Raw genomic sequence first — 22,846 nt, 5'->3', positions numbered from 1 at the left:
ATTGTGTTCATAAATCTGCAGGCTTTAAATCTGGCAAAATAGTAATATGAGTAGTCCAGAAAACATCACTTTATGGTGAGGTGGGTATTGTTATCTTTGTCAAAACATCCCAGAGAGCATAATGAAAGCTCTGTAATCCTCCTGGAAATCTTTCCCTCTGTACTGGATTGAAATTGAGAGGAAGAGAAGGGAAGGGAAGGGAAGGGAAGGGAAGGGAAGGGAAGGGAAGGGAAGGGAAGGGAAGGGAAGGGAAGGGAAGGGAAGGGAAGGGAAGGGAAGGGAAGGGAAGGGAAGGGAAGGGAAGGGAAGGGAAGGGAAGGGAAGGGAAGGGAAGGGAAGGGAAGGGAAGGGAAGACATAGGGAAAAAATAGAAAATAAAAAAACCCAACAAGAAAAATACATCGACCAAGGAAGAACGGGTATCAGTTATAATTACTAAAATAAAGCTATCTTGGTTTCCTGCTACGAGCCAGTAAGGACTGAGCACAAACTGCTGTGCTAGATCATTTTAGATCCTCTTTTTACATGTGACATTTGCCTGACTGCACTAACTACTCCATCTCAAATTACTGCATCCCTGCCCTGTATATCCACACCTGCTAATCCAGGGAGCTTTGTAGGAGCTTAGTTGCAGCCATCAGCGTGCAGGCGCCACACACAGCTGTGATGTGCAGCTCCTGAGAGGCGGAAGAGCAGAGCTGGCAGTGCTGGTTCCTCACCTCACGCACGTGCTCTGAGACACAAGAGGATGAGGAACACCATCAGCGTACAGCCTGACTTCTAAAACCTGTCACATCCTCCAAGCTGGCTTTTGTCTCCTGCCCATCAAAATACACCTCAGTCAGGGATCTTCAGCATTCACTAGGACCACGGGACCCAGCAAGGGACCTGTTGAGAGCAATGTCATGGCTTGCTGACAAGGAATATCTGAATGTTGGTCACAGGCTGGCACCTGATCTTCTCCTTGGTACAACTCCATTTGGAGTGTACCATGTGGTATAGCTGGCAGCTCTAAGAATCAGTCTGAAGCCATCTTTGATGAACTCAGAGAAGAAGGGATCAAGCTGGAGCCATGCCTTAATTTTTTGTGATCCTCCTTACCCAGATTACCTACTGAAATGCACCTGAAGAAGAAAACTCTTCACCTGCCTGCTTTCACAGCCTGTCTCCCACAGGGATACAGTGGTTCCCACTTTCCCTAGAGCACTAGAGAAAGCCACACACCTACCTCCTAGAGTTTACACTAGAAACCAGGCACTGTATCTCCTGTGCACCCTCCTTCCTCATGCCCTTCACCATTCAGACTATTCTGCCATGCCCCTCAGCGAGCCACCCCCAGGTCCTATCTGCCAGGGGGTGGGAGGCCCCTTGGCAGGTGGGGATGGAAATAGGAGCACAGCTTGTGGAATGATTCCGGAGGAGAGCTGACCTCTGCAAGCTGACATGCCGTACTGGGGCAAGTATTATAAATATGAGTGAACCCAGCAGCCCTTTATAGAAACGATGACCCAGGCTGCAGCTCAGGGGTACTGCCAGGTGGTACTTAACTAGAAACCTCAGGTTAGAAAGAAAAGTCAAACCATGCTCTGGTATAACACCCTGCTAGCCCCAGGCTTGGAGAGACATGGCGACTGCTTTTTCCTCCAGGAAAGCATTGACTGCATGTTTTTGGAGGTGCTGGGCTTTTTTTCTTTCTTTCTCAGGACCAAGCTGGTGCAGGAGGCTGGTGCTGAGGTATCTTCCTTCTAGCAGGGCTCCTCTGAGCATCTAGCCTACCCAGGTGGAGCCTCTGCTTCCCAGCCCCTGCTTGCCAGCCACCCACAGCAGACACAGCCAATGGGCCAGTGCTCTGTCCCAGGATGAAGAGACTCTTCATCAAGGCAAGCCAATGTTTCTTCAAGAGTGGGTGGCCATTTCTAAGGAAGGGGCAAAAAGATTCAGATGAAGCTGCAAAATGTTTCCATTGCCCAAATGTTTCTGCTTCCTATGTGAATTGTGGGTAGTGGCTGGCTTTCAGTATGGCAGAGGCATTTTTTCAATAAGGCAGAGATTTTTTACAAGGGCATGTAGTGATAGGACAAGGGATAGTGGCTTTAAACTGAAGGAGAGTAGGTTTAAATTACCTATTAGGAAGAAATCCTTTACTCTGAGGTGGTGAGGCACTGGCACAGGTTGCCCAGAGAAGCTGTGGATGCCCCATCCCTGGAAGTGCTCAAAGCCAGGCTGGATGGGACTCTGAGCAACCTGGTCTAGTGGAAGGCGTTCCTGCCCATGGCAGGGGTTTGGAACAAGATGGTCTTTAAGGTCCTTTCCAACCTAAACTGCTCTGTGACTCTGTGATTCTGTTACAGGCCTCTTCCCACCATCAGCTTCAGCAGCAGTTTGCAGCCATACCTAAGGAGGGAGGCGAGGTCTCCAAGTTTTGCTGAACTTCCACTGTTATCATCATACAGTTTGTGATTTTCAGAGCCTTCTGTGGTTCTTCATGACAGGTTTCATGCTATTACCCAAACATTTCCACTTCAATTTTCAAACATAGATGCATTAGTAGAGAAGCTTTTCTCTCTTCTGTTGACTGCAGGTAAAAGCTGGAGCAGAAGCATCCTGAAATTGCCAGAGAAAGAAGTCACAAGCAAGACACTTTCCAGATTTCCATATTTCTAGGCTAACTTAATGATCCAAGGGAAGGGGTTACTTGAGTCATTACTTCTGAATTCTTGGGAACACTGTGTACCTGTACCCAGCTACATACCCGTATCTATGGTGGGTTTCCTGACAGTAGGATTTATTCACATGGAAGAATTTGAAAAATTTGCAAAATTTGCCTGGCACCAAAAATAAAAGCATGCCCAAAGGATGCATAATGGACTGCCTTGAAGACATCTGGACTGCCTGGAAACTAATTCGCTCCAGAAATGCAAGTGCCTGATGAATTAACTTTTTAGAGAGACTCGGGGCCATCCCAGACAGTATAAAACCCAGTTAGAGGAGAAGAAGGTAAAAATGGAGAAGAAATTCAAGAGCAGCAAATCCTCTCTGTCTCCTTACAAAAATAAGGAGCACGCTAAGCTTGTCTGGCTCATCATTCAAAAGGAATGAGGTTCCTGGTGGCACAGTGAGCTCACCCCAGTGCTTCCCAGCCTGTCAGCTATGCCCCAACAGGTGTCACTGTCCAGGCAGGGGAGGAGGAAGGTTCTGAGGGGCAGCACAAGAGGCTGGGAGCAGAGGAGAGCTGAGCAGCCACTCCACTGAAACAGGTGTAAATCTTCTGGGAACAACTCCCTCAGCAGCAGCAGGCACCACGCCACTAAATTAAACAGCCCTCCAATCATCAAGATGTTATTAAATATGCTGATGCCTTCATGGCTAGGAGAAACCTGAGGTGCAGGTGTCACCCCACACCTGTCCACCCCAAATGGGTGTGCTCCATGTGGGATCCATCTTTTAGAGTCTGGCCTGGCAGAGCTGGGTGGAAGCAGTGCCAGTGGTTAATGCATGCATGCATGGGTGCGTGCAGACAGACACATGGACACATGCTAGGACATACTGATCATGGCCAAGGCTGGGCAGGAGTCCAGTGATCCTATCTCCTCCAAGTAAAAAGCAGGGGAAATGGAATGGAAATGGAATGGAAATGGCCAGGCTGTATGTACTCTAAGATTTTTCATATGGGAACACACTGTGTCAGATCATGTGTTTTATTTATTTAATTTATTAACAATTATTAAATTATTATGATATTATGTGTAATTACTGAGGTCTCTGGGTCAGAGCTCAGTCTGCACCACTCACACCCCAGTTTTTGGGGCACCATCTTTGGGCCAAACTTTCACACTGGCTTATGGCTTGGCTGTGGATCGCTGGACTTTCACGGAGATCTCAGTACCTCTCACAGGAACATGCCTGGCCTGGTTTCTGAGCCAGCTCTCCTGAAAACATGGTCAGCAGCAGTTGCATTTCTTTCTCCAGCTCTCCATGATGCCAAAACCTTCAGGAGCCCAGACCTGACCCAGGCTCCCTGCCTGCCTAAAGCACTAATCCCTGTGAGTCCGATGTCTAAGCACCTTGCAGCATTGTATCATCCCTGGACCCTGCTGGCACAGTTCACGTGGAAAGGTTTTTACAAAGCCTCGTGGGAAGCCTGTGACTGTGGAAAACTTGAACATCCATCTCCTATCCACAGCCCTTTCCTGTCCCTCATGAAGTACCCACCCACACCTTTCCCCTCGAGGGGAGATTATGCCACTCTCTCAGGGGCAACTGCTTTAACTCATCAGTTGTGACATCTCAGAAGAAGAAAGTGGCATTAAACAGGGCAGGGTGGCAGTGAAATGGTGTGGTGGTTTTTCTGAAGTAAGGGTGCATTAGAGGTATCTGAGAAAAAAAAAAAAACAGACCGCTCATGAGTAAGCTTAAAATTGCTGAGCAGGGATCTGCACTGACACCAGCATATTTTAGGAGTTTAAACATCAAAGAAAAGTTGAAGGTCCCAGCACCAAATGTGTGCCAGACCCCTTCTTGCTCCCAGGTCCTGCACAAGAGAAGCTGGGCAGGAGCCCACTGCAGGCAGCACTGTGGCCAGGGCTCTGTGTGGGCTGTTTTGTGCAACATGACTGGAATAGTTCTGAGTTCTGGGGCTGGAGGGCCCCAAGTCATTATGATAACCAGCAAAGCAAAGATTTTACTAACCAGCCTACAGCTGTCACATGCACAAAATTCTCCCATCCTGGTGCTACATGCAGGAAGCCCTTCAGGGAGCCCCTCTACCCTTTCCAGGGTGAGTTGTATGTGGACAAATACAACCCTACTGCCACAGGCTGGCAGAGCTTCAAGCCCAGCTTTGATGGGTAGGCAGGTCACTGCCTCTGTGTCCTGCTGCAAACTATCTGCCACCTTTTCCAGTCCACCTGATGAGTTCCCCAACCACCACAACAGGTTGCCCTCAGATGTCCCTTGTCAGACCTCTACATGAAGCAGCAGCCTTGTCTCCTTCCAGAATTTCTCTTAACGCTTTTCATTTTCAATTAATTTCTTTCTCTTTCCCTCCCATTTCCATACATGCCAATGGGCACATTTCCATTTGGCCACAGTGATGTCTTAGTTAAATCCTTTCTTGCTGTGTAGAGATTATTAGCTCATTAAGAGGTAACTATCCTTCTGGGACAGTCCCAATTTTGACCTTCTAAATTACTTTTTGACAAGTACAAGTCACAGGTGCCAGATGAGGTCCCAAAGGCAGAGAAGTGCAATGATCCCTCCAAAGTGGCACAGAGCAACTTTGCTCTGGGGGACACAATGCCTAAAATACAAAGATTTTTTTGAAATGCCTATTTGTCTGAGAATGAGTTAGGACACCTCATTGTCTTCTTGACCTTCCCTTTACAACTTCTATATAATTTCATAGAAGTGCTTTTGTTTGTCCTATATTTGTTTTTCCTCATCAAAAGCAGTGTTCATGAGTCAGAAAGGGTTGATAGCATCTTCTTATCACACAGCAGGTCTCAAGACACCTCAGTAAAAGTACTGTCAGGTACTACAAAGATCTCTGGCCATTTGTAACAGGTGAAAAAGGGAGGGAATGCCAATGATGCAGCTCCTCTGCCTTGTACTTGCCTGCCATGACTGTCATGACTGCATTGGAGTACAGGCAATGTAAAGCATCATGAAGGACTTAACACCTTTCCGGGCTGAAGAGAAGAGAGAGACGCCTACATTTTTTTACACTGCAAAGCTTTTTTCAGGCTGACAGTGTTTCCTTTGGTCTATTTAGGAAGGTTCAGTGTGTCTCTGAGGCTCCCGCCCTGGTCACAGCAGTACCCTGCAACCTATTACCTGCTGTGACCTTGCTTAGCTAGCTAGTGGCAAAAGGCATATTTTCTGAATATTCCTATCTTGCAAAACATACAAGGTCTTAGAAGCTTGAAAAGAGATTAGCTAAAGCAGAACCCTAAATCCTGAAGCCCTGGAAAAAAGGCTCACTGAAGCATTTGGATCAGCAGTGGCTGGGGACTTCTTTTACTATGTGAGATAAAAAGGACAGTGAAGGTGAGAACAGCAGCATGGAGTGCGACTGCAGTGGCCAGGAGGGAGGAATAGCAAGTGTGTATCCCTAATTAAGAATACAAGTAGGAAAAAAAAATAATAAGAAGGAGATTTTTATTTGTCCTACTTCCCCACCCTGCATTTCTGCAAGCCTGAATAGAAGGTATGAGATTGTACTGTTTTGAGCACTGTTACTGACTAGCTATCCTCACAAAATTGGAAGAAATAAAGTAAAATCCTACTTCAATGAATGCCAGGGTTGGTTTTGCAAACTAAATCCCTGGAGCTAGGATGTTGCTTAATGGATGGACCCAGAAAGTCAATAGTAGTGAATAAACCAACAGCAAATGTTTCCTCTTAATTATCTCTTTCTTTGCCTCAAATTTTGGGCCAGTTCTGAAGGTTGTTTGAACAACATGGGCACCTGTCAGAGTGGACAGGCAGTGAGCCCTACCAGCTCATTCTTCAGAAAGCTTTCAGGGAAACATCTCTGGGATAGTTACCTGGGGGAAAGCATTGTACTGGTTTCTTGAAGCAGGGCTAAGAGAAGCAGCAACAGAATGGATGAAGGAGTCAGTGGTTAAGTAATCAGAGCTGGGAGGTTGAACCTTGCAGTCAGCTTATATCAGAGACTAACAGATGCCAGCTTTGCCAGGAGATGAGTTATCTGAACTGAAAGGCAAGTGTCCCAGGATTTAGTTCAGACCATATAATTCCCTTGTGTGACACTGCCCACAGAAACACAGGTGTTGAAACCACAGGCAGTTAAGTGGGATCAGAAAGACACTAGACCATGCAGGAAGAGAGCACGAAGTATTTGCAGTGAACAGAGGAGTGCAAATCTGAAGTTTCACAGAGAAGCCTGTGAAACTTCTTTGCTCCTCTCATCCTTCCCTCCTGAGGGGAACTGCTATTGCTCCTACCCTATGAAAGAGGATCTGACATGCAGAGAAAACTTATGCCAGTGTCCTGTAGAAATGGGCCTTCAACAAAACTCAGATTCCCCAGATGCATGGGGTCTGCACACTATACTTTACTTGACAGTGAGCCTGGCCCAAAATTCCAAATTTAAAACATTATCTGAAAGTGGATGGACACGCTTTGAAATTCCAAGGAGTTTTGCTTCTGGGGTTGAGATGAGCACATTTCAGTGTGCTGCTGTTAGCACCAAGAGAGATGATGAAGAGAAAGGCACAACACTTATGGCCTTTGTCAGGTTGTGGGAGCATCTGCTTCAGTCCGAGCTCTGCTATTCCCAGGGGAAAAAACCAAAGCAGCTCTGCTCAGATTCAAGTGTTTAACTGCTGTTCTGAATATCCCAAAACACATTAATCCAGGATTTCAGACCTGTATTGGCAGGGCTGCAAGGAGAACATCTGCTTTGACTAAAGTTTATTGGAATTAAGAATTTCAGGTGATTGAGGCAGTTGTTTTGACTTTGAGGAATTCACCATTACTTCTGCCTTGGTGAACAAGGTGTCTTGAATTTCATATAGATGCAGCTAGAGCTAGAAGACCACAGAAAATGTCCACTAGATTTAGCCCAAGCAGCCCCACTGAGGTTCTGAGTGGAGACACAAAGAGATGTACTCTCTGGTGACCATGACACCCAGGGTTGGTCTGCTGGGAGAATTCCCTTTGATGCAGAGGTGAAACCTAAAATTCACAAATATTTGCTACTCATGCCACAAGCAGATAAACAAGATTCATGTGGGGCTAACAAAGCAACAATTTTTGTGAATAAGAAGCATTTCTTTCCTTTTTTGGTAGGAAAAAAAAAAAAGAGGAGAAAATGAAAATTTGATTATGTCTATTTTTAGGCAGATTAAAAAGTTATTCAGACTAGAGAAAAAGCACATCAAAAATAGCTTGAGCAATATCAAAGTGGAGCAATTGCTGGAGATCTACAAGAATAAAGGAAGTCAGGATCCTCATAAGGCAATTTTGAAGTAGCTGCGAACATTTCATTTTCACACCCTGTCTAATGTGCTCCTGCTTTAAAACACATTGTGATATCAGTGAAGCCTGCTCCTGCACCCCAGATCCATGGGAGTCCTTCAAAGGCAAGCAACTAGCCTAATGTATGCCTAATCATCCCACAAACTTGGTTTTGTGTTTTACATCCTAAACATTCAGCATAAATGTAACCAGCCATTGCCACCCACTGTAACACAAGACTTGTGTCTGCCACTAAAAGCAATCAGACTTTTTCAGACTTACCTCTCCCTCTAAAAATTACTGCCCCTGAAGGCTGCCTCTAAGAAGTGTAGTTTGGAGGCTTGTCTTGCTTTGGCTTTCACCCATATTCCTCAGGCTTTGTCATTAGGACTTTAATTTGCCAGAAAATATTTAACTTCTGAAAAGGCTTTGGAAATAAGACAGATTTGGAAACTATTACCCAGAGGGTTTCAGTCAATATGTTGTGGCCTGTTCAGGTGGGAAGTGAAAGCTGTCATAGAAGTGAAAGTGTGCTCCTAAGTCACCCAGGAGATGTGTTTAATCTGGCCAGGAAAGTGTTCTAGTCACCATCCCTCTGCGTATTTAAAAGATGTAGATGTGATGCTTAGGGACATGGTTTAGTGGTGGACTTGGCAATGTTTGATTAATGGCTGGACTCAATGGTCTTCAGAGTCTTTTATAACCTAAATGATTCTATGATTCTGTAATTGCTAAGTAATGCTTACCTTTTGCTCTCAATGTTGAAATAATCCCAGACATACAATTAAATGGAAACAACTGCATTAAGAAGGGATGTTGTCTCTTCCGTGGTGTGGATGGAGCAAAGCTGTGATGGAGCAGCATGCAAGGAAAACACCTGATAAGGACACTTGTCTGCACATCACTTTGGCAGGGGGAAGGGAGCCGTGCCCCCTGTCAAGCTCTTCTCTGCCAGCCCTTCAGCAGGCCTTTTCCAGTGGATCCATGCCAGCCCCAGGCCTGGCTTGTGGCCAGCTGGCCTGTCTCCACCTGCCTGTTGCTGCCAGTCATGGGTCAGAGGTGACACCATGGTCAGAGGAGGGGAAGAGCTGAGGGGCTGTGCCTCTGAACCGCTCTCCCCCAGCAGCGCTGTGCAGGTGATACAGCAAAGCAGCAGCTGGTGCTCAGCTCCCACAGAAGGAGGAACTGGCCACCATCCCTGGGACATGAAGAAGGAGGAATATACAGGACAGCTTGCTGGGAAATGCAAGAGGGTTGTGTGAAAAACCTTCTCCAGTCCAACAGGCAGGTCCCAGAAAGGGCAGCTGGTGGTGATGGTGCCATCTGACCATCCTCTTGAGGAGAGCCCTGCCTCCTGGCCCAAGACACTGGTTTGGGCACATGCCTCCCACTCATCAGCCCCCTTAGCACAATAAGGTTTAACCACTCTCCAGCAATGTATGCGGCTTGGGAACAGCTGTGAAAATGGGAGGCTGCAACATAAGCTGCCCTCTCCTTTTGAATTACATGTCCAAGGGCCAGCAATTCTCCTGCTGCCCCACAAGCAGAGAATGTGATTCAGAAAGCACATTGAATGTCAGCTAGCAGCTCCAAATGGTGCTCCGGGCAGGAGAAAGAAGTCCCAGGAGTGTCCACCTCCTTTGCTGCTGAGGAAACAGGACTTTTCCTCTAGTGGTGCAGATGAGGCTCTGAAACTCTTTAACCTGAGATCTGTTATCAAAAGCTTAATCACTGTGATGCCCAAAGGGATATAAAGAGAGATACTCTTATTATAAATTGCAGTAAATACCTTCTATTTTTGTCAATTCCTAGTAGGACAACCTGTGCCTTGGTTCCCTGTGCAAGTGAAGTCTGTCCCTTCTCAGACCTTGCCTGCATATTCCCGGGACTGACATCTTCCACTCCCTCCCTCCCTATTGCCCACTCCCTCTCTCTCAGATGATGCAGAGTGCCAGCAAGTCCCTCAATGGTGTCATATCTGTCCTTTTTATTCATTGCAGGGTTTATTTTTAGCCTGAAACAACTGCTTCCTAAAAATGGAGTTCCTAATGACACGGGAGCTGGACACAGCTATGTAAGGTATCCAGGGCTTGGCCTGACAGCTTCTCCCGTCTGTCTCTCTCTTTGTTGTGAGTACAGGACAGCAAAGTTTGCTGCTCCCCACCAGTCTTGCAGTGTTTGGGCTCAACACTAGGAAAGTAGCAGAGAGAAACTTAGAGAAACTAAGAGAAACTTAGTTCAAACTTCACCTGGAGTCTTTGATCTCCCTCTCTTCTCAAATTAAGAAAGAGGGGGACATTTACCCACCCTTTGCTGCACTCCAAGGTGCCCCTATGAAGGCAATTTGCTGGATCCTGGCAGGTTTTTACCTGCTTTTCTGCTGCAAGGCAGAAGAGGGACTGAACTTCCCTACTTACGATGGGAAAGACCGAGTGATTGACCTGAACGAGAAGAATTACAAGCAAGCACTGAAGAAGTACGACATGCTCTGCCTGCTCTTCCATGAGCCTGTGAGCTCTGACAAGGTCTCCCAGAAGCAGTTCCAGATGACAGAGATGGTCCTGGAGGTAAGTGCTCCTGCATGTCCCCGTCAGGGTCAGTACCACAGCCCTGCTCAGAGTCATGGAGAGGAGCCGCAGGACAGGAGAGTTAAATGGTCTCATGCAGGGGAGGATGGGCATCCAAAAGTTTGTTTAGTTGGATTTCAGTTAGCCCCTGCCTGAATTCTGCAAAGCCCAGGAAAAAGCCTCTTTTGTGCTCTTCTCAGTTTGCTGGGAAATAGATTTTCTAGATTGTCTGTCAGAAGCTCAGTCAATAGCAAGTAACCTTGCGAACCTCAGAAACATGAACTCAGCTCAGCTCAGCTCAGCTTTCCCAAATCTCAGCACCTGAATCCATAGCTGGAAATTTTTTGATCCTTTCTCATTCTTTGCAAGCCAGTATCCCACTTGTATTCTGGATTGAGTCCCATTTTTTATCCCACTAGGAGCAGTCAGCCAAGAAACCTTATCAAGTTGTGCAGCAAATGGGTGTCCTAGCTCCCCATCCCAAAAGCTCCCTCCTGGTGCAGCATTAAATCCCTTTTTGTTTTTCTGACACTTGGTTCCTGCTTGGAATCAGTCTATAGCTGCTTGTTAATGCAACCATTCTCTTCTGTGGTGGAAAAAAATGTTGTTAATTCTTTAGTGAATTAAAGATTCATTAATCCTCAGTAAAATAAATCATGGTAAAAGTGCCAGTGTAGATTTGTAGCATTCTTTATTGTATTTTAGCTGTAATCTAGGGAATCATACAGCTGCAAGCCTCGATTTAGGTGCATGTTTCTTTCCAGAAGCTTGCAAATATTCCCTCTTAACTAAAAGACATATTTGAAAAGAAAGTGAATTCAGAATTGCAGAAGAAACACTTCAGCTTTATTTATCAGATCCAGAGAGAAAATGCATTGCACTCCTGAGACTGTAGGAAATGTGAATAAGAAAATATGCTTGCTGAGGGATAGGACCCAAAAAAGTTCAGTGTGAAGTTCAAGGTCTGCTGGTCTCCTCAGCAAGCCTGATGGCTACCAGAAAGAAAGATCCAAAAACTAACCAGATTTTACTCAACTGTCAGGCAATCGTTACTTTCTGCAGGTGAGTGATCAAATAACATTTGGCAAAGAAAATAAAAAAGTAATGCTTGAACTCCAGCTGAAATGAGCAGTGTTGGTAGTATAATGACATTGTTGTTTAATAGGATAGCTATTTTGTGCTTGATACGTGTCAAACAGTTACTAGATACATATTTATAGAAACCTGACAGAAGCATGTCCCATCCCTGGAAATGTTCAAGGCCATGTTGAATGGAATAGTGGGCAACTTGGCATAGTGGAAAGTATCCCTGTCCATGGCAATGGCTTGGAACTAGATTATCTTTAAGATCCTTTCCAACAAGGCCATTCCATGTTTCCATGACTCTATGGATGTCTACCATCAGTTTGAGTCCTCATGACACCATTACCCATGCTATCAAGGGTGTGACAGCAATACAATCTGGCCTTAAGCTTTTATTTTTCAGGGTTGGATTCAGCCATGAGTACATTAGCTTAGGATTCTGGTGATTTATTAGGTTTCCAATTGCTCTCTGCTATGGACTTCTTATGTGACCTTGGGCAAGAGACTGAGGGTTAGATCTGCAGCAGACTTTACATAATTGTAGTGCTCCAGTCCCCTAGTGCTCAGCTTCCAGCTAACAGTGCCACACATCAACTGGCACTTGTGGCTTTGACCTCAAAATTTCCAAAGCACTTGCAGTGCTGATTCAGTGCATGTATCACAGTTTCAGAACAGTCCCTCCCCTGGACTGGGAACTGCAGCAGTAGCAATCTGACAGCCCAAGCACAAGAGAAATCTGCAGACTGAGCACTTCTTTGCTTCTGTCACCCAGAAGGAATCAGAAGGGGAGAGGGTCTCAGAATGCAACAGAGAAGATACGTTCTGTTCTGCAGAGGACATAGGCCAGCATGGTGCTACATTCCCAATTTCTGTACTAATTCAACCATGGAGCACTCTGAAAGGAGTGGGCAAGCCAGGTTGTAATCTGCTCCTTCTTGTGAGAGCGTTCAACTCCCTCATTCAAGCCATAATATGTTGTACCATAGGGGGTCACTCTTAATTTTCCCTGTCAGAGCCCATTCAGCTGCTGGACTTCACTGCATGTTCACCAGCAGAGGGAAAAGGAAAGAAATGTCTGCAGTGGCTCCTTGACTGAGATGTGGAGCTATTTGCTCGTGAGATGAACTGCCTGGGATCATTATTCCTGGAAGCAGTCAGCAGCTGAACCCAGCTCTCTTGTAATTTGAGCAAGTCTTAGAGTAGTGAGCTGCTCTGTAGGCACAGGAGTAGTGACAGGGCTCTCCTTCCAGCCAAACCTGAGAAAAGTTCACTCAGGAAGCTTTTACATATCTAATTTCAGAAGAGGGATCGGGACTTGGAGTGCTGAAGGTCCTTTACACCTGAAATTAAGTATCTAAGAGGTAAATACTCCAGCCCTCACTATTCCCTGCCAGCTGTCTTGGGAGGTTCCCAGAACAGGGTGCTGCCTGTGATAAGATGCTCCTTTCTAGAGCACCTCATGTTTTTCCATCTAACCTTACTGACAGTTTTCCTGCTGTTTCACATTGAGACATGCTGCTTTCACAGCCTGGCAATACAGTGTGTCTTTAGCCCCCTTCCATACAATGTCATCAGTCTCCATCCTTAGGAATAAAAGTGAGCCTCCATCCAACACACAGGCAGGTGTGGAGAAAAGCAAAGGTCTGAGCTGGTGGTTAAGGGTTGTTACATCAGATTGTCTCAGGGACATGTGTGGGTGGGCACATGGGCTTAAAGAATTTAAGTCCAGAAAACCCCCAAATAGTCCATCCTTTCTGCTCCTCTCACATGTGCCTTATAAGAAATATACGATTCCAAAGATCAAAGACATGAAGAATTACCTTAGAAACCAAAGAGCAAGAGAGATCCACCATGGCTTCCTTGAAATATGTAGCTCATCAGTAACAAGCTCTGACTGGGGCCTCTCCCAGGAGTGAAGAACATGTGAGGCTCTCTCTTAAAGAGAGATTTCTCCTTTGAAATTCCATGGGGGTTGAGCTCATATGGCAACATTTCCTTCTTTCAGGGCACTTCAGCCTTTTCCCTTCCAAGTCTTTGCTCTTCACAAAAATTGCAATAGCTTCATTATGTTTGAGATCACTGACTCTGGAAAATTTGGTTTAAAAGGGCCAAAAGGTAGAAAGCTTATTAGGGAAGGCAGCTGATAGACAGGGGAGAGAGAAGAGAATCACAAGGCTCTCATTTACTTAGGAAATCAAACTGACATGATAGCACATAAGAAAGTTAAGCACTTATTTAAGGACTTTACTAAACTATAACTGTGTACAGCAGACCAAAAAGTGATATGATAAGAAAAATGTCCTTCCCAAGAAAGAAGAGAGGCATGTAGGACTGACTGACACTGTCGAAAGCTGAGGATGTACACCCACTGTCACCAGAAAAGGGATGATGTCATCAAGCTGATATTGCATTTGGCACAGCACACGGGGTGTTCAGCTCCCTGTATCCAGGTGTACTGGATCAACAAACCCCACGCAGCCCAGGGTAACTTTCCAGTTTAGAAGGGGAATGAAGGTGATGATCATGAAGCAGTCCTAACCGCTCTTACCACCTACACTGCTGGGTGCCACCTGGTGACAACAGGCTCTAGGGACAACTGAACCCCTCTGGGAGCAAAAGCAGCTTCTTTGGACCATCATTAGTTCATGACAACAGCTTCAGGGGTGGCAGTGCCAGCCCCTCAGGTCCATATTGGAAAGATGGGGTCTGTTGGGTTGGTCTGTCAGGAAAAATAGCCAGAGGACTGAATTGAGATGCCTACTGCTTTCTGGCTAGGATAGAAAAGAATTGGGGAAGGAGTGTTATAAGACAATCCTGGGCAGAGATATCATGAGCACAGGCTGTTTCACAGCTCAAGTTCCTTTCCTTTGTGTACCTTTCTCCTATGACTCCACTCTGCACCATTAGCTACTGGAAAGAACCTGCACCTTGAGTAGGGAAAAGCCTCCGTACAGGGCAATGGGGAGTTTGATCCAAGCAGTCCCAGAGATAACAGTAGCCATTCCTACCCTGTGGTGATGTTTGCAAGAACTCTGCACGCTCCATGAGGTGAGCACAGTGAAGAAGACAAAACAGCCAAGCAACCACCATGATTGTTTAACACACAAGTAAAAGAGAAAGCTACTTGTCCTAAATGGTCTCAACTTTAATGAAGAAGGGTTAAGAGAGGAAAAGATCAACGCAGTGAAGCTGAGAAATACCTGTTCTGCTTTTCTTCTCATCTCTATCTCCTCTACCATATTTCACCCTGTCTCCTACCATCACTTCTAAGACCTTCTCCCTTCTCATTTCTGAATGTCCTAAATAGGGAGTTTTGCCTTCCAGTGGGCCAGCCTGTTTCTAGGAATCATGTAGCAAGAATAAATGAACATTAGTTTTAGGAGCTTTCCTTTTGCACTTGAGAAGCTCTCTCTAGCAGCTGAGAGGTTCTCACTATCATAGCAGGCTGCCTGTGATGCATTCTGGTATCCTCTTTCTGCTGAAACTCCCTCAGTCCCAGCTCCCCTGCCATTCTTCCCTTGCCATCTGTGTGCATGTGTAATATCCTTAAAAAAGAGAGGCTCATCAAGCCCAGATATTTTAGTCCCTTCAATGTAACAGTGCCCCTGGACTGAAAGTTTGTGGAGAACTGCCCTAGCACAAACCAGTCTGATAAGAGGAAAGAGAAGAGGGATGTGGTACTCCCCTCTCCAGATGAGGCCTAGGATCAGTCCAGCCTCTAGCAATAAATGGCAGAACAAAGTGAAACTCCTGAACATATTTGGCCAATTCTGTAACACATGGAAACACAGCCAGTATCTTTCCCCTTCACACCCTGTTGGTGTGAAAGGGAAAGAAGGATTTTGAGTCCAGTAAAAGGCAAGGATTAAACTGTGTGTAAGCTCTGCCTTTTAATTCATTTATTTCCAAGTGCTGAAACTACTGCAGCTTCCAGCTCAGGATGGAAAAAGTAGTACAAGATCAGCTGGTTTGGGGGTAGTTTCACTCATATGGTCTTGAACTTTCTTGAGAGCAGATATTCCCATAGGAGTTCAGAGCCATGTAATCATAGCAAAAAGTCTCTCTCTGCTTTTGATGTAACACAGAATAAAGTTTTACTAGTTTAGGTCTGTATACTTTATCCCAAAAATCCATAGGAACCAGGAGACAAGATTCTACTTTATCCCCATCTCTAGGTATATAAACATAAAATCTTAAAAATATATAAAATATCAGTAAAAATAGAAATATAAACCCAAGCCCTTTTCTAAGCACCCTTTTCTGTTTGTTTCACAAACTGAGATTTCAGACGTTTTCTTTGAAAATGGCCATGTTTATGGGACAGTGCCTCAACATAATTTAGTGTTGAGGTATGAGTATAAATATGGATATGCAAGACATGTTCAATGAGTGTCACAGAAATTCTCAGTTCTCTGGGTCCCTACAGAACAAGTCCTCAAGATGATAGATGAGGGACATCTGGCTGGATAGGTACGTGCAGGAGCTTACAGTGCAAGAGCCTCTAATAAAAGAGGTGTTTTGACTTCTATGTCTACAAAAGAAGTGCTTCCACTACAGATAAGTTAATGTAAAAAATAAGGAAGGGAGGAAGGAAAAGAAAAGGAAAAAGTGTGCATTGATTACTTCCCCTTTGAGGCCATGTAAGTAGGTCTCAACTCATCAACAGCCAGCAGAGTACTGATTTTCAGCAGTAGCACCCAGGGGGATTTCACTCACTGACATGCCAGTCACAAAAACAGGTTACAGAAAGCTCCCTGTTTCACAAATGGGCACATTGACATCTAGGGACAACTGTGTGCCTTGATCTTTCTGTATCAGTGTGGCCAAAATAATTTCCAAGGCTGAATTACCTATTATTGAAATGCTTCTTTCTTTGAAGTCCCTCTGTCAGTTCCAAGTAGTGACTTTGGACTGGCTGCTTGAGCAGCATCTATCCTAAGACTGCACTTTCACAGCCATAACTGTGCTTTGAAAGGCACCTTTCTCATCTGCTAAATTATGACTGGGGAGGGGATTGTACCAACCTGAGTTCTTCTGACATGAGCAGAAACCAGCTGTAAACCCAGGATCTAAAGAATGCAAATGTCTCCTGGAGACATGGCAGACCCTGTGAGCTTGGGTTGCTTTGCTGGCAGAGTACAAGGCCAAGTCTGCTCAGGTTTTGTGGCCTTTCTTGGCCCTGAAGTGTAGAGCTCTTATCACAGTCCAGCTATTGCAGACAACTTCTGTAGATGTGATAGAATCATGGAATACTTTAGATTGGAAAACACCTCTAAGATCATCAAGTCCAACCATTAACCCAGCACAGCCCACCACTAAACCATATCTCTGAGTGCCACATCTACATGTCTTTTAAATACTTCCAGGCATGATGACTCCACCACTTTCCAGAGCAGCCGTGCCAGGGCTTGACCACCCTTTCAATGAAGGAATTTTCCCTAATATCCAATCTAAACTTCCCCTGGTGCAATTTGAGGCCATTTCTGTGCAAGATTTTGAGCTGCATGGAGACTCAAAAATTTCAGAGCCACTCCTCCCTTCAGAAATGCAATTGAGGAAAAATGTGGCAAAGTCCATCCTCTTTGGTCTTGCCATCCTGCCATGCTAGTCAGGTTCCCCTAAAAGTGCCAGCAAGAATTCCCAGTGTCTTTGTGCTGGGCTGGTTCTCAGGAGGCGGGGTCTCACTTTTGTATCATGAAATGCCTTCCATACAAATGCAAAATGGTTTGGATTTGAATGGACTTTAGAGATTACCTAGTTCCAATCCTCCTGCCATAGGCAGGGACACCTTCCACTAAATGAGGTGTGACTTCCTTTTCAGGGTGGGTCATCACACCATGTTGCTCAGAGGCCCCTCCAGCCTGGCCTTGAACACTTCCAGGGATGGGGCATCCATGTTTTCTCTGGGCACCAGGCTCACAATCAAGAATTTTTTCTTGGCCTTATCCTGAGTGAGGGGCCTAAGAAGGGCTAGCTTGAGCTCATACTCACCTACTCAGAGGACATGTGTGGTGTTAGAATTTAGCATTTCAAGTTCCCTGCCCTGGACCCTGCCATTTTGCAGGAGCTGACCACAGGCTGGGGCAGCTGCTGGTCTGTGAGGCAGCCTGGGTAGGGGTGGCCATGCCATGCTTGCCCACCCTGACCTTACTCCAAAGCCTGGTCTGCCAGTGTCCTTCATCTAAAACCAATCAAAGCCCATGACTGCCTGAACTTAATTTGTGGGAAGAATGGAAAGGGGATATGATAATTCTTTTTAAACACCTGGGAGGGAGAAGAGCTATTTAAGCGCAAAGCCTAAGGACAAATGGGCTATGAATAAAACAAGTCTGGAACTACAAAGCCCCTAATCACCAGAGGAGGAAGGGGAGAAAAGTCCAATGAGTTTTAAATGGACACTGACTGTTTTGTGACAGAGATTGAATGACATGATTCTGAGTCTGATGACCAAAGATGTCCTTTTGCAGCCTCTGTCCCTAAATAACAGGCAATCAGGCATGAAATCCATGGCCTAGGAAAGAACTGCAAGAACTTAGCAAGGTCCAAGTTCTCCTTTCCTTTTTTTTTCCCCCCCTTTGCACATTGGGATTTACCTACATACATGAGGAAAAAAAAAAAAAAAAAAAAAAAAAAAACTTGCCCAAGGAAATGGAGCGAGCAGCAACCAAGAACTCAATTCCCAGGCAGTCGCTCCTCCCCTCCCCGGCACCCCGGAGGGTCAGCGCTCCCGAGCGAGCGAGCAGTGCTGATGGTGCTCATTCCTGCGTGCTCTTTGACACAGCTCCGGTGAAGGCCAGCTGCTGTACATGATCTGTTCTTTTTCTGGGAACCCTGTCTGGCCCTGGCAGGAGACACTGCCGTCAGCTAGCAGACCTCGAACCCAGTGCAAGGAGGGCTGTGTATATTTAAAGCTATCTTCAGTTCTTATTTCTCTCTGCTCACTCTTTGGGGAAAAGGTCTTTCTTGTCTCAAGGACCACTCTGTTCCCCCATGGCCCTGCCTCGCTGATCCTTCCTGTGGATGCAGGATGGGAGCTCCCAGCTCTCACCCACAGCATCCTGGACTCTCTGGGATTTCAGAGGTGCTGACTTTCACTTGGGTCAGAAACTGGAGAAATCTGACTTGTTCCTGAGAGCCAGAGGCATAGGAATGACATGGGCATGTGTAGGTGAACGGGCTTAATACCAAACATGCCTTCCTCCTCCAGCACCCACTAAAAGCACCCAGCTTTCTGCCCTGCATGGGCTTCACAGCAACATCCAGCCTTCAATTTCAAAGCAGCTTTTCTGAGGCCAGAAAGAGAACCAGGGAGCAACAGCCTCACTTTCGTCAAGGACAAGGACAGCCCCCAAACTACACTGTCAGTCTCTGTTTTGGGAAGGGCAGTTTAGCGAGGTGGCCCCTGCCCAGTCCCAGATGCCTGAGGCAACACACATACAAAGACACACAGACACACACACGTCCCCGTTTGCCCTTGACATGCAGGTTGCACAGCTGAGTTGCCAAAACATCTGCGATGTCGTGCCAGCAGGGAGCAGCTGGGAGCAGTGGCAGGTGGCCCCTGTGCCCATGGGTGCTCGGTGGCACGGGCACCAGGCTCGGTTAGCTCGCGGCTGGGGAGGCTGTGCTTTGGCTTGCAGCTGGCTAAAATTAGGGATGCCAGGAGCAGATAAAAATACAGCCCTAGCTATGTGAAACCTTTAGAGAGGCAGCCAGAGAGCACGCTGCTGTGTGTCTGACCCCGCTAAGCGGCTGCGCAACAATTAAAGCTCCAGGGCAGCATTTTTGAAGCATTACCTGTGAAAGCTAGCTCTGAGGGAGTGACCTTTACGTGTTCCATATTAGGGGACTTGCCTTTTAGTCCAAGGAGTAGTGATCCGTAGGAGGGGAGGTTCAGCCTCTCCAAGCAGCTCAGGTGGTGGAAAAGTGTAGTAAGGTGGGACCAACATAGTCTCCTTCAGTCCCCACTGCCAGCAAAGTGACTTTTCTAGTGGCAGCTGCTCAGCAGGCTTCTGGCCCTGCTCTTTGATCACCACAGTGCTTCAGGACAGCCTGAACTATGGAAAAACCTAAGATATTACTAGTGTGGTATGCAAGGGAGTGCTAGTGGGGACATCACAGCATTAGGAAAGAAAAATAATGACCTCTGTTTTCCAAGAAACTGCCAAATGTCTCAAACAGAGTAGCCAACTATAGCATGTAGGCAGGAGTCCTGTGTATGGATTCAAAACTTCTGGGGGAATACACTAAAAACTTGCCATTTCCTCCTGCTGTTTCTGAAAATAAAAACCTAACATTTTGGGATATAAAATCATCATCATTTCACCATCCAGCTTCTGACCATCAGCATCAACTGCAGCATTAAAGAGAGTAGGAGAGAAGCAGCAGAGGTCTGTAGATTCCTTGAGGGACGTTTTCTCATCGTTTCCTGTTGCTCTTCTCTCTGCATTGCTGGAGTTTTGTTCTTCCTCCACTGCTAAATAGCAAAACAGAAAGCTCCCCGTGGTTAAGAGAAGTGTACTCATGATGGCTTTCAGAGACACCCAAATGCCCCCAAGCCCTTCCTCCCAAGCCTGAGCAGCTGGGGAAGATGAGCCTTACTGTCTGTGGGAGCTCTGGGCAGGTGCTAGAGAAGTGGGAAGAAAATCCAGGCCAGAATGCCATAATGTCACTTCACAATGAAAACTGACCATGCTGAGGCAGCCACCCCTCCCACCCCCATTTTTAACCCTCTCTGAGGGATTTTTGTCTGCCATTTAGCAGCAAAACTGACAAGTGCAAGGTTTGGCACAATCAGTGCTGCCTGCAGCTGGAATAGGAGCATGGTCAGGCAGACAGTGACATTTCTGCTGCTGTATAAACTAGAATTTCAGAATGACCCTATGAGACTGCGTAAATCTCCCAAAACTTCCCAGCATCACAGCTAGGCTCAGATAGGTACAGGGGGAGTGAAGCTGAGATGTTGGGCAGGGAGCTGTGCCTTTCCATATCCATTATTCTGAGTGCCTGTAACTGCTGACACCATCCAGGATGAGAAGATTCTTGCATACTTGGTATTACTCAAGCTTGACTTTGGACTGGACCTCCACACATCCCAAAGGGCCATTCACCCCCTCACACTCATCCAAATTCAAGTATGGTTATTACCTGAGGGATATGGGAGAAAGGAGTAGTGCTGCCAAACTCACATCTCTGCTGCACAGGACAGCATGTCCCAGAAAGCTTGGGATCCTATGGATAGAAAGTATGCAGTGCAAAGACTTCATGCACATGAAAACAAGGCTGCAAAATGTGCATGGGACATGAACTTACAGCCTACTGGGCTCTTTGCTCATGCTCTCAGCCAACTCTGTCAGCCCAAAGCTCCTGCGCTACCTGCAGGATCTGTTATGTCCAGTTCTTCCAGGGCAGTTTCTACCCTCCATGTCTCCATGCAGCTGTTGAAGCTAAATTATGTGCTGTAGAGATAAAGGCTGACACAAAGGCAAGGGCTCTGGCTGGCCAAGACTTCGAGCAATATGAATTTAAAAGCAGGAGGAGGAGGAGGGGCTGTGCTCTTAGATTACAGATGCCTCTGTCCCAAGGTCCTGAGCCAAGAGGATTGTCAAGATTAGAAACATTATCTGCATTCAAATCCCACTAGCATTATGGAATCAGAAAATACTGTAAGGGGATATATAAATGCTTGATACTGTAATGAGTAGGGGGAAATTAGCCAAACTGCTGTGCCTCTGGCATGCTCCATATTTTGCTGCCTTTTGGGGTTCAAATATAGGTGTGGGAATGTATTGTCACCTATGCACGGTTTAGACTCACCTGCTGCAGTGGAAAGCAGAGAAAGCAAGGCCAAGAACAATGCCCAGCCCCTGCATAGCTTGCACTTGCAAAAGCCACCATAAACACCCTGCAAAGTCTCCTGCCTCCAGGCTCTGCCACAGTGGGAAGGGCTCCTGAAAGTCTCATGTTGCACAAAGACCTCCCTGCTGTGAGACCCTGCTCTGGAGAGGAGCTCAGGCTGTAGTGTTCTCATTGTCTCCCTGGCATGAAGGTCCCTGAAGAGGAGGCAGGCTGCCCACTGAGCTCCCAGCTCTGCTCCCTCAGGCACACTCACACACCATACACAAGCACTCGCCTATATGCCCAGACTGTTGCACATCTCTGGGCATGAGCCTCGTCAGAGGAACACCTCCAGACACTCACACCCACCATACATATACCAGGAGACAGTCTTGCTAGACACAGTTACACAAACCCTGCCACACAAACAGGAACACCTCCAGCATTACTGAGACCATTTTTGACTACTGAGCACTCCCACAGTCTCACACAAAGAGGCTTTCATCATATCACCCACATTTTCTTGACACTCTTACTCTTTTCCAGCAAGCTTCCATGCTCACAGCTACAGAACTGCACCCACACCCCTCCGAAGAGCTACCTTGTGTGTGCTGCATGCTGACATACATGACTCCTGCTCAATGCCTCCTCTCTTGCACACATCCCTGCTCACATCCAACCACTTGTCTGTAGCAGGTGTTGCAGCTTTTCTGCATATTTCTGATCTTCAAACACTCACAAGAAACCCTAACCATCTCCTGTGTGCAGGAGTCAAGAACTACTGGGCTTAAACTGCCCTGACTGTGCCTGGCATGTGGCTGACAGAACTGTAATTAAATCAAGTATGGACTGGACTGGACATGACTGAACAAGTCTTCTTCCCTTGCCCATTCTGTTTTCCTCTGTTCACAGAGCAGCCAGAGCCTCAAATGGTGATTCTCGGGAAACCTCTTGCTGGTGTACACAACCACCAACAAGCAGGGACGTGCTGACAGTGTCCCAGAAAGCTGATGATCCTACATGATCCATCCATTTGTCCAGTCAGGGCAGATCCCCATGACGGGGAACAGAAAATCTCTTCTCTTACCACTGCTCATTTGCAGATGTCTAGAGAGCTCACAAGAGGCGTCCATCTCCCGTTGCAAATATGGGGCTCCAGCTGCTCTTGGGTGCTCTAAGGTGGCCTGAACCACCAGATGGGATGCCAAACCACACCAGTGCTTTATCAGCCTAATCAATGGATGTGCAAACACGAACCAGTGCTCTGCCCCTTTCAGGCAGTGTCCACTGTAAGCACAAGCCCTGAATCTGCGGCCCTACCTTCGTTTCAAAGCACTGGCAAAGAGCAGGGAAAAAGCACTGACACCCATTTCCTGTGT

At 46.4% G+C, this 22,846-nt stretch overlaps 1 protein-coding gene across 1 annotated transcript in view; it reads left to right on the top strand.

The window, feature by feature from the left end:
• The first annotated feature begins 9,413 nt into the window (after positions 1-9,413).
• The window catches only part of CASQ2 (calsequestrin 2), a 36,522-nt gene continuing 23,089 nt past the window's right edge, over positions 9,414-22,846 (top strand). The window contains exon 1 of the mRNA XM_053934282.1: positions 9,414-10,547. Within this exon, the coding sequence (XP_053790257.1) occupies positions 10,314-10,547 (234 nt within the window). The 5' untranslated portion in view covers positions 9,414-10,313. The remainder of the gene's footprint in view (positions 10,548-22,846) is intronic.

The sequence above is a fragment of the Vidua chalybeata genome, chromosome 2, assembly GCF_026979565.1.
Source record: "Vidua chalybeata isolate OUT-0048 chromosome 2, bVidCha1 merged haplotype, whole genome shotgun sequence".
Classification (NCBI taxonomy): domain Eukaryota; kingdom Metazoa; phylum Chordata; class Aves; order Passeriformes; family Viduidae; genus Vidua; species Vidua chalybeata.
This window is presented reverse-complemented; position numbering and strand designations above follow the sequence as displayed.